We start from the raw sequence: 13,473 nt of genomic DNA, 5'->3' as shown, positions 1-13,473 counted from the left end.
TGCTCTTTTAACACATATATATATATATATATATATATATATATATATATATATATATATATATATATATATATATATATATATATATATATATACATACACATACAGCATATATACATACATACATCATATATGCACACATACATCATATATACATACATACATCATATATACACACATACATCATATATACATACATACATAATATATACACACATACATCATATATACACACATGCATCATATATACACACATACATCATATATATATACACACATACATCATATATACACACACATCATATATACATACATACATCATATATACATACATACATCATATATACACACATACATCATATATACACACATGCATCATATATACACACATACATCATATATACACACATACATCATATATACATACATACATCATATATACATACATACATCATATATACACACATACATCATATATATATATATATATATATATATATATATATATATATATATATACACACACACACACACATATACATCATATATACATACATACATCATATATACATACGCATGGTATAAACTATCATTTCCTGAAATGTGTTCTGTTATACAAAGTGCAGCTCTAGTGTGCTTTAGATTCTGCTTCACTTGTTTATCAAGGCTTGCATGGTGCTGAGCTCTTCTAACATCAGCTCTGTAGTCCCAGATTTAAAGCTACCTCTCAATGGAGCATCAGCAGTGCCATTGATGATGCTAGAATAATAACAAACCCAAGAAATGACACTAGGAAGGAAAGAAGAACTATATAAGGCAGTAAGTGTTCAAAGTAGGAGGATATCTGTTTGTAGCTGTAGTTGCAGAGCCTCTCCAATTGGAGGAGTTTGGACTTTTAAAAGTTTGCATAGACATAAAAAAATGCAGTGTGTCTGCCTCTAGGCTACACAGCAGCAGGGTCTGTACCAAAAATGGAAGTGGTCTGTACCTGAGAGAAGTCACTTACTAGTACTTGATTGTAGGTTTTTGAAATGCTTTTTGTGCTGTTCTCGGAAGCAATGTAAAATTGTCTCCATCCTATCCAATGGCATCCCTGTAGAAATGAACACTGTTTAGATTGCCCAAGTGTAAGGTACATCTTCTGATATTCTAATCAACACTGTCACCCCAGGAAACCTGCTCACACTTGTCCAAGACAGTTGTCAGTTGTCCCGGATTTTTTAGAATGTTCCTGATTTTGTCTCATATTTTAATTCTGTCCCACATAAATCTTTTAATTTTCTGGTAAATCACTATGGATTACAATGCCAGACAGCAGAGTTTCACAGTTCTTATTACACAAAAAATACACGTTGATGCAAAACCTGTTGTTCTATTAAATTATTCATTGAATTATAGAAATATTTTTAAATTGTCCCTGATTTGGGGGTCTTTGCCTTCCAACTGTTTTTGGCTTTGTCCATAATTCTTGAGCAAAGAAGTTGAGTGGGGTGGTCCAAGGATTTGTGTCATACTGAGGTATAAATGCCAATACATGCCAAGAATAACACAAAATTATTTATAAAGTGCTTTTTGAGATGCATGTATAAGAGACACAGTAGAAATGTTAATCGTTTTTGTCACTAGTTGCTGAATGAGAGCCAAAGTTGCAACTTCACCATGATTTCATCAATGCCATAACCAAAAATACTATTGCCTAGGAAAATACACTGTGAAATAACAATGTCTTTAGAGAAATTAGGAGATTGCCAAAAATGTATTGTCCACTGAGCCGAGTCATAAACAACACCAGATTGGCTTTGCGACCTTTTATTATATAACAAACAAGGACAAGCAATAGTGATGCAACATATCAACAAATACCATCAAACTATCACCTGAAGCCGGTTGGCATACACCCACCTATTCTGGCTGCCACCTCAAAGAAAACTGGGTCCGTATTTCGGGCTACCTCGGACTTGGTGGCAAACTTGTTTAACTTATATTTACAAGCCACATACCCCTTGATGTAGCCACCAGTCAAATCTGGACCCAACTTCAGGACAGCCGAGGCCACTGAACAAGAACAGGGGGAACACAAGGGGGGTGAAGCCATAAGGCCGCCTCCTGACCCTGCATGGAAGTTTGGGAGGGAGGGACAATGTACCTGCTGATAGATTCTGCAGGCAAGAATAGCAGCACTTCCCTTAAATAGGGAGTACTCACCTGCATCTGCCCCAGTGACAACTTGCGCTCGCAGACAATAGGCCATTACTGTGGTAAGTCATTGTTGCTGCATCCTAGGTAATGGCATTGAAGGAGAAGTGCTTCTACACTCAACTTGGTCAGAAATATGTAGGATGTTTTCGTACATAGAAATAATCTGACTTAATTTTTTTTGCCCAAAGGAAAAAATACTTGAAACATATCTGTCCAACTGCAATTCTTCCTAAAAATATTCTGCACAGAATCACCAGTTTTTAGAAGAAACAACATATTTCCCTTTTGGAAGTCACAGACAGGAGACAGGGTCCTATGCACCCACGATGGGGAGCAGTCTTCATTCTCCACTAATGTGTATACATACCAATGGCAGACATGCTAAATACACATACACACATGCGCGCGCACACACACACACACACACACACACACACACACACACACACACACACACACACACACACACACAAATAAATATTTGAAATTTTGTGACATGTTAGTGTGAATCTTTCACAACCCTTCATTACACAGCAAAAATATCTGAGCCTTGTCTTGGATCAAGCAGGTCATTTACTCCCTCTGATGAATCACATTTTAAAAATGTGCTCAGTCAAAAACATATAGCCTACAACATCTTTTCACTTGCACACAAAACATTCCTTCAGTTATTAATTTTCTATTCCCCAAACTGAAATACTCTTTCACTGAGACCTTTACACTCCACATAAAATACACAACTTCTGCAAAAGACAGAAAACAAAATATTATGCTTCATTCACTTAAGCCTGCCTCAAAAGCATCACAGTGTCCCACTCATTAATGTGTCCCATTAAATATCACAGTGTCCCACTCATTAATGTGTCCCATTAAATACCACAGTGTCCCACCCATTAATGCGTCCCATTAAACATCACAGTGTCCCACTCATTAATGTGTCCCATTAAACATCACAGTGTCCCACTCATTAATGTGTCCCGTTAAACATCATAGTGTCCCACTCATTAATGTGTCCCATTAAACATCACAGTGTCCCACTCATTAATGTGTCCCGTTAAACATCACAGTGTCCCACTCATTAATGTGTCCCATTAAACATCACAGTGTCCCACTCATTAATGTGTCCCATTAAACATCACAGTGTCCCACTCATTAATGTGTCCCATTAAACATCACAGTGTCCCACTCATTAATGTGTCCCGTTATACATCACACTGTCCCACTAATTAATGTGTCCCATTAAACATCACAGTGACCCACTCATTAATGTGTCCCATTAAACATCACAGTGTCCCATTCATTAATGTGTCCCGTTATACATCACAGTGTCCCACTCATTAATGTGTCCCATTAAACATCACAATGTCCCACTCATTAATGTGTCCCATTAAACATTACAGTGTCCCACTCATTAATGTGTCCTGTTAAACATCACAGTGTCCCACTCATTAATGTGTCCCATTAAACATCACAGTGTCCCACTCATTAATGTGTCCCATTAAACATCACAGTGTCCCACTCATTAATGTGTCCCACTCATTAATGTGTCCCATTAAATATCACAGTGTCCCACTCATTAATGTGTCCCATTAAACATCAGTGTCCCACTCATTAATGTATCCCATTAAATGTCACAATGTCCCACTCATTAATGTGTCCCGTTAAACATTACAGTGTCCCACTCATTAATGTGTCCTGTTAAACATCACAGTGTCCCACTCATTAATGTGTCCCATTAAACATCACAGTGTCCCACTCATTAATGTGTCCCGTTATACATCACAGTGTCCCACTCATTAATGTGTCCCATTAAACATCACAGTGACCCACTCATTAATGTGTTCCATTAAACATCACAGTGTCCCACTCATTAATGTGTCCCGTTATACATCACAGTGTCCCACTCATTAATGTGTCCCATTAAACATCACAATGTCCCACTCATTAATGTGTCCCGTTAAACATTACAGTGTCCCACTCATTAATGTGTCCTGTTAAACATCACAGTGTCCCACTCATTAATGTGTCCCATTAAACATCACAGTGTCCCACTCATTAATGTGTCCCATTAAACATCACAGTGTCCCACTCATTAATGTGTCCCACTCATTAATGTGTCCCATTAAATATCACAGTGTCCCACTCATTAATGTGTCCCATTAAACATCAGTGTCCCACTCATTAATGTATCCCATTAAATGTCACAATGTCCCACTCATTAATGTGCCCCATTAAACATCACAGTGTCCCACTCATTAATGTGTCCCGTTAAACATCACAGTATCTCACTCATTAATGTATCCCGTTAAACATCACAGTGTCCCACTCATTAATGTGTCCCATTAAACATCAGTGTCCCACTCATTAATGTGTCCCGTTAAACATCACAGTGTCCCACTCATTAATGTGTCCCGTTAAACATCACAGTGTCCCACTCATTAATGTGTCCCGTTATACATCACAGTGTCCCACTCATTAATGTGTCCCATTAAACATCACAGTGTCCCACTCATTAATGTGTCCCATTAAACATCACAGTGTCCCACTCATTAATGTGTCCCATTAAACATCACCGTGTCCCACTTATTAATGTGTCCCGTTAAACATCACAGTGTCCCACTCATTAATGTGTCCCATTAAACATCAGTGTCCCTCTCTTTAATGTGTCCCATTAAACATCACAGTGTCCCACTCATTAATGTGTCCCATTAAACATCACAGTGTCCCACTCATTAAAGTGTCCCGTTAAACATCACAGTGTCCCACTCATTAATGTGTCCCATTAAACATCACAGTGTCCCACTCATTAATGTGTCCCGTTATACATCACAGTGTCCCACTCATTAATGTGTCCCATTAAACATCACAGTGTCCCACTCATTAATGTGTCCCATTAAACATCACAGTGTCCCACTCATTAATGTGTCCCATTAAACATCAGTGTCCCACTCATTAATGTATCCCATTAAACGTCACAATGTCCCACTCATTAATGTGCCCCATTAAACATCACAGTGTCCCACTAACTAATGTGTCCCATTAAACATCACAGTGTCACACTCATTAATTTGTCCTGTTAAACATCACAATGTCCCACTCATTAATGTGTCCCATTAAACATCACAGTATCCCACTCATTAATGCATCCCATTAAATATCACAGTGTCCCACTCATTAATGTGCCCCATTAAACATCACAGTGTCCCACTCTTTAATTTGTCCTGTTAAACATCACAATGTCCCACTCATTAATGTGTCCCATTAAACATCACAGTATCCCACTCATTAATGTGTCCCACTCATTAATGTGTCCCATTAAACATCACAGTCTCCCACTCATTAATGTGCCCCATTAAACATCACAGTGTCCCACTCATTAATGCGTCCCATTAAACATCACAGTATCCCACTCATTAATGTGCCCCATTAAACATCACAGTGTCCCACTCATTAATGTGCACCATTAATTGTAGAGGCAATGCTTCTTTACTGCTTAATTTGATGCCCTTTAAAATATTGAATGAACAATTCTGTCCTCCTCTTAAACCTCCAAACTATTCAGATCCACATCCTACTCCCTCAGAAACTCTGACAGTTGCCTCCTTACAAGGCCTCATTTCACCATAGTAACCACAGGAAAGATCATATTACAAAACTGGCCCTTTAGTGTGGAGTAACATCCCATAAGATATTATCACATCCTTAACAATGTTCAAAAAGAATTAAAAGCTCACTTTAGAGACTCCTCTCAGTGTCACTGTTTAGACGTTTATGGCTAAGCCTGGTAATTATTATATGCCACTGCACTCTCCCTCAGCCTTAATTATTCTTCTGGCTCTCTAATCCACTCAAACTTTACTTGAATTCAGTACTTATTCCTCCTACTATTTTTCCTCTTTGTTTTGACTTATTCATCAAGCACATTTTATGTTGTTATGTTCTAATCAAACCAGCTTGATAGTTTATTGTTTTGCACTGCGATTAAATTATATGTTCTTTGCTGTGGTATTGTTCAGTGTTGCTGCTTATCTTTGTATTCTGTATCTTTATATATGCTAACATGACTAAAAAAGTTAACAACAAAATAATCAACAATCGACTGTAATCTCAGGGAATGCAAATTAAAAGCAATGCTTTTTGCAGGAGGCAAGACTCCATGTAGCCCCCACCCCACCCCACTCCCTGTTAATTATACATACCAAATCCGAGATCATCCAATAGTGGGGAGAGGAAATATTCTCCTACACTAGTATTATGTCAATCTCAGGACACAGGAAATCAAAATAAGAGAAGTTACCTCCACAAAGAGACCAGTCACCAGTGGAGTCCTGCAGGGTTCTGTGCTGTGGCCTCACCTATTTGGCATTTACTTTTCTAAAATGAAAGCCAATAAGAAAGGGCTCTGGCTGACAAAGTTTGCAGATGACTGCAAGCAATGTACAGTCATTGAATCTTCAAATGACTTAACCATCCTGCAGGAAGGTTTGTCCCAAATAAATAACTAGTGTCAAAATCACAGACTGAAACTAAATGCCAAAAAATGCATTATTGTATCCTTTGGGAAGTCATCTACTCCAGGGAACTACCACATTGACAATATGCCCCTAAGAGTTGACCCAGTTTTTTGGGAGTTGGGAATTTATGTGGACAGTGACCACATCTTTTGACCAACATGTGTCCTTTGCTGTAAGAAAGTCTAGCTCTAGGGATGTCATTGTCATTGGCCCAAATTAGGCCAGTCATTGAGTATAAGCCTCCTTTGGCATCTATCTTTTCAGACACATGCAACAACTGGAATGCTCACAGAGATACCTTATTAAAAGGATACAAGACCTAGACAACATATCCTGCATAAACCAACGCAAAGCCCTGTCACTATACTCTGCATCCTACAGACTGCTAGGATGAGACCTATGTCTGTTATACAAGGCATTATCAACCAAATTCTTACAAATTTACTGCACATCAGCAAGTCAAATGGCATCAGAAAAACTTGGTCTAGGGATCTAAACCTCTTCTGCAACATCAATAGAACAGTTTGGAGGAACAAGTATAGCTTGCAGAGGATACCACTACTCAGGAACAGACTCCCATCCACATAAAACAAAGTTCATCTCTGTTCATATCAAGTGCAACTTGGATCTATGGATTGGAAGCAGAGCATTTACCTCAGAACTGCCCCCTGTACTACTAATGAACAGAAGCATTTCCTAAATGCTTCATCCCATGCATGGGTCCTCTCAAATTATCTGTGGTATGATCCCAGTTATTCTCATTAGGGGCATTATATAATTATCGACCACGGGATGGATAAGGCCAATCTGTAACAAAATGGGATAGGTTAATTCAAGTATAAATAGGGAAATTTTCTAGGCTTAAAATGGCCCAAAGGGCAGCAGCCTAGCGCTTACCTGTGAACCTATGAAGAACTGCTTGACTAGCCCACCCCTGCCTGAAAAAGGAGTTACAGTCTAAGAACAAGTAGTGGCAATTTGTAAAAGGTCTCAAAAGTCAGTTGCCTTACATTTCCCTGTGATCCCTTGAGTGAAGACATTAAGCACAGTATACATCATTTTCTGTGGGTGGGGCGTGGATATAACATAGCAAAAAATCCCTGTAGCAGCAAGTATGTTGCTGCACAGCAATGCCTCAATTGCCTTTATGACTTTGAGTTAAATATTGGATCAGGTATGTGTGTCAGGTGGTTCTCAGTATCTAAAACTGAGGAGAGGCAGCAATGATAGTTTATGACTTACTGAATCTAGACCAAAAAATATAAATATTGGATTCAGGTCTGATCATAGGTCTCCACATTTTAACAGGCGGATATGGAAAAATATTCCAGCAATGTGTGATAGTCAAAATGTTAGACACCCTGTTTTTGCACTACTTAAAATGTGTGCAAGTTTCACAATACTTGTGTGAAATAATTTTTCAGTTGGATGCCAAGTACTCATCAGACTGTACTGCTCAAATACCATGTTTTGGTCTCATCCTTTAATAAAAGACAACAAATTGTAATTCATGAATACTCTTTCTATAGTCTTCATCCAGTAAACAAAATTAAATATCTACAAACTCTATGTACTTATGCAGTACTACTTTTCTGCAAACAGGACAATAAAAGTGGAGATGCTAGGCTGGTGGGCTGGAGGACAGTGAAGCATCACCACCGTAGGCTCAGGGGTGGGGACACCCTGTGAAAGCCATTCTGCATTGCCTGCCCTGCCTAATGCCGTTGATGCTAGCATGCAAGGAAAAGGAGTTAGGGTTTAGAAAGAACACAGGCTGCAAGCAGGCCTGATGGTGCAGGTGCAGCTTTCCTGTTTTCCTTCCTTACCAGCTCAATGTTTCTGAAGCAGTGAATAGTACAGGCTGCAAGCAGGCCTGATGGTGCAGGTGTAGCTTTCCTGTTCTCCTTCCTTCCCAGCTCAATGTCTCTGAAGCAGTGAATAGTACTGGGGTTGTGAGCTGGAGCCGTAGGGATGAGATTCAAAACATTATTTCTTTCAAGCAGCATGTTTGAAATACTGTTGCTGATTCTGAAAGTTTGGGTACTGTGGCTTGTCATGTTGTCAAAGATAATGAACTGAGAAGTGCCGCAGGTCATAGAACACAGACTTCACTCCATGCCTGGTTGCATATAGCTACTCAAAGATACTTGCCCAGCTTTCTTGAAATGTATACTTCTTTCCCCTATTTGAAAATGTCAGGATTCCTGTCCACATCAGTTTGATCCAGACAGTCCATATCTGGTAAGTTTTTAGAAGATGGTTGTTAATGATTGATCATAACAATTTATGAAAGGAAAATCACTATAATGCAGTCTAAGAAAAGCTCTGAAATTAGATTTCAAAACAGTAAAAAAATGTCTGGAAAAGATGCTCACAGTAAAAGATATGAGCAAATACCTAGTGAAGAATCACAGATGTGCACTCCATCTGAACCATAAATTCAGATTTATTCCTTCCATTCAGTAGCAAGACAAAGGGGATAACTAAATCAGAAACTTTGTAGCCAGTCATTCTATAAGGAAGCACTGTAATACTGGTCTTACTGCTATAAAATGAAAACACACACCAGCACATCTTCCTTGCAAAGTGTTAATACACAAATGACAAATTTAGATCCAATCTTACTGCAGTACAAAAATAACTGAGGCAGAATTGTCCCTACCCAGGGTATTCTGCAAGAGATAGGCCTTAGCCTAGAATATAATCTCTGTTTGTACTCTGACTCCTCGTGCTCGTCTCTGCTTCTATTGCTCACTAGGAAAACCTCCACTGTTATGTCTAGGTCTTATCCACTGTAACTATTCAGTGAAAGAGTTCTGTGCCTGCACAGTGTTTGTCACTATTGTGCCCCTACAATGACACTCCAGTCTCAGTATGCACCGCCCTGTTATCTAGAGTTAGGGAGAAGGGACAACTACATAATCTGATTTTTACAGACTTTGGCATCAATGCAAGTTCAAAACACATTCAGTCCTTTGTATCTCATTAGGTCAAGTAAGAAACCCAAAAGATCCTCGCAACAAGTCCTGCAAAAAATATGAATCACCAGACATAGGTAGTAGCAAGTGTACTTGCAGAGTACTGGTGCAAGCTAACTTGCAAAAAATAGTAACTAGTTTAATAAACTTTGGAAATGCAGCTGCAAAAAAAACGGTGAAAGGCAACTGCAACCACAAATAAAAAAAAATTCCATTTGACCAGGAGATATCTGGTGTTTTCTTAACAGAATGGAAACTTGAAGGTCATCAAAAGTTGCATTCATACCTGTGGCCCTAAAATATAAAAGCGTATTCCAGTTTTGTTGCCATTTTGGTTTCATAGTATTATATTTTCAATGTAATTTTCATAAATTAATGTTTATCCTTTTTAAAAATCTTCTCTATGCCCTAGTATAAGGCATCCACTGTTTCCTGCAGTGTAAATTAGTATCATGATGCTTCATATGTTGATGAACTAATCCAGAGTCAATTAAAAAAAGTTTGTTGCATTAAAAAAGAGCTCCGGTTTCCTGTCACATCTCAAAGACATGCTGCAGGTGGATTGGATACTCTAACTTGGCCCTAGGTATGAGTGCGTGTGTGTGCCATCTGTGGAAGGTTGGGTGCTAGACTGGCAACTCGACACTGTAAAACTCCACTGCCAATCATGAGCAGACAGGTGATTCGCTGTGGCAACCCCTAACCAGGAAAAGCCAGAAGAACTGTTGCATTAAATAAGATCCAGCTGGTGTTGTATTGTGCTTGCAGCTGGAGAGATCAACTAAGCTTCAGCTGTTCTCTTAATATGTTGTTGCTCTTGTGCCATACCAGAAAATTATTCATTTGAAATAAAAATACAGCAATGCTGTGGATTACACTGTGCTTCACTATGCACGAATGCTAGCACATTTTAATTCCATTACACAAAGATTTCTTCTTGAAATTCCATGGACCAAAAGGACATTAAATGGATCAATGTATAACAAATGTTGACAATTTATCTTTGTTTCTATTGTTAATTCTTACAATAAAGCTTGTAGTGGAGGACAACAGCAGATGCCATTTACACTGTACTGCATACCTTCAACTTCCAGCACAAAACAATGCGCACAGTAACTTCCAGTATGGCAGTGCCCTGAATGATAACAGAACCACTGGCTCTGTGCAGCAAAATATAAAAAAATGAGTTACAAGTAAAGTATAGCTATTCAGAACAGAATTCTGTGGGAGAGGAAATAAAAACTAAATGTCCAAAAAAGTGAAGAGAAAAAAAAAAGCAGCCAAGAGAAAAGAGAAAACAAAATAAATCAATGAAGGTCAGAGCAGAAGCAGAAATGAAAGAATCAATTGCACTAGTGACAATATGGCATGAAATCAATGGGTTAAAGCAGACACTGAAAGAAAATCTTCAAATGCAGGAGAAAAACATGAAGAGATGATCAATCAGACATTATACAGACAATGATAAAACAGCTCCATATGCAGCCTAAAAGGAAGGACCCTAGCATGTGCTGAGACAATGACTGACCGTATCACACACACTGACCCCACAGAGATAGCAAACCTGCTGGCGGACAGATTTGGCGAAAACCTTACTCTCTTATCCCCTCCAAACTTATCACAAACCCTTATCCCCACTTCCACCTCCACCCTACACATCTGAAGAGCAGGTCATTAAAGCCTTGTCTAAAGCAAAAAAACACAGCCTAAAACATGACCTAGCATCACCATTAAGTACCCTATTCAATCACAGCCTAACCACAGGCTATGTTCTTGTGGAATGGAAAACAGCAACAGTTATTCCACTCCACAAAGGTGGATTAGCAACACACCCAGGGAATTATAGACCCATAATTCTGACCAGCCTCATCTGTAAGGCCATGGAATGTATTATCATGGACCTCATAAATAAAGACATAGGCAACCTGAAATATGGCCTGCAACTTGAACAGGATGTGCTGGAGGGACAGATTTGTCTCCCAGCTACTGCTGCATCTTTGGAATAGGCTGCCAATTCATGTGAAGAAGAGCACCTCTATGACACTGTTCAAAAGGAACCTGGACGAGTGGAAGAAGCACCGTAAATTCAGAACTCGGATAGTGCCTACAACCCTCCTGGACATGGGCAGTCATTGCTAAATACAATCCTGGGTATTGACTAGAGTATCACTGGCATTACACTGGGATGAAACAGTTAGGCTTGAAATGACCTCTGGGTTGATAGCCTAGTAACCTCCTATGATCCTACGAACCTATCAAACGTCAATTAGCTTTTCTGTCAACCAAATGCATTAGGCAAAAAAGCTGTCAACTAAAACAGCAGTTGACTAATTTAGTGGCTCCCATAAATATGTATGCATGTGTATGTCTATGTGTACATATATAAATATATATATATATATATATATATATATATATATATATATATATATATATATATATATATATATATATATATATATATATATACATACATACATTGGCCTGGAGTAAAAGGCAAGTTATTCAGGTTTTTGCTGAGATACTTGCACTTTAAAGAATTTTGCCTCAACAACTGCCTGCAATACACTTTTATTTAAGATGCAAAAGATCAAATCAACAAACTGATACTCAATATCATGTAGTACTGGAAAAAATAACATTCCAGTATGCTGAATCCTCTTATCCCATGAATATATCTCCTGATTCCATTACACGATGGGGATCCAAGAAAAAGTTTCACTATGTTGTTATAAAAAGGGAGAAAAGTCTTCCGTGTGTCATTTTTGTGCTTATATATTAACCAACTCAGTAAAATGTAAAGAAATGTGTGCTGTTTTGCTCCTGGGCACAGCCACCAGTATTGAAAACAGTATTTCTCACCATATCTAATATAATCAGAAGCAAGTAACGTACTTCTTAGAATAAGAGAAAAAAATTAGCACGCAAAACACATTTTATTTAACCGAGTCATAATCGGTTTGTTTCCCATTTATTAAGTTCCTGAACTACTTTGCATAGATTATACAGTTCACATACTCTACGTGCACATATGAACGTTTTTAAAAGATAGTTCAAGTCAGATGTTTTTAGAACATCACTTATTGCAAAATCATTGCCTGATCTGCAGAGTCCAGATACTACTTTGGTAGAAGCAGCTGAAGGTGATTTTGTCTGTCATATATTTTTTTAACTGTTAACACTTAGCAGGGTACAGAACATAGAAGGCTAGTGACCGGAAAGCAACATATTATTTGATCAGTCTTGTTCACTGCAGTGTGATATGTCATACTGTTTTGCATTGGACTATGTATTGACATTATAACTCTGAACAGGTGTATTAAAACCTTTCTAACAATAAAAAGTAATACTCTGCAAATAACTGCACCATGATCAGTGACAGGAATATTTTATCAGTAAAGATATAAATATAGTTACCAGATTAGATAGTTTCTGTTCCAAAACCTCAATGGTCAAAGCAGCACTTCCTTGAATAATGCGGCTCTTGAAATTGAGATGCCACCTCAGGTTTAGGTGTTTTGTAGTGTACTTTTGGAAGGATGTAAAAGAGCAGGGATCCATTTCTTCTGCCATGGTGGAAAGCTAGAGTGCAGAATGCAATGTTCGTTGTTAAATACCTCTTTAAATATCATAGTACAAAGTTCATTTTACACTTATAGCTGACCTGATAATAGGTGTTTTGATTCATACTGAAAAAGGAGATTTAAAAATAATGGACTACAGAATGCAAGTTAGCACTTATTCAAAAGGTATCAGCAAACATTTATTTTCTGGATTTAAGT

At 38.2% G+C, this 13,473-nt stretch overlaps 1 protein-coding gene across 1 annotated transcript in view; it reads right to left on the bottom strand.

The window, feature by feature from the left end:
- Positions 1-13,264, bottom strand: part of LOC122814922 (leukotriene A-4 hydrolase-like) — a 334,501-nt gene extending 321,237 nt beyond the window's left edge. Inside the window, exon 1 of the mRNA XM_044087186.1 lies at positions 13,109-13,264. Coding sequence (XP_043943121.1) covers positions 13,109-13,264 — 156 coding nt within the window. The remainder of the gene's footprint in view (positions 1-13,108) is intronic.
- Positions 13,265-13,473: the final 209 nt, after the last annotated feature.

This window comes from Protopterus annectens, chromosome 11.part0 (assembly GCF_019279795.1).
Source record: "Protopterus annectens isolate FY-2018-M chromosome 11.part0, PAN1.0, whole genome shotgun sequence".
Classification (NCBI taxonomy): Eukaryota; Metazoa; Chordata; order Ceratodontiformes; family Protopteridae; genus Protopterus; species Protopterus annectens.
This window is presented reverse-complemented; position numbering and strand designations above follow the sequence as displayed.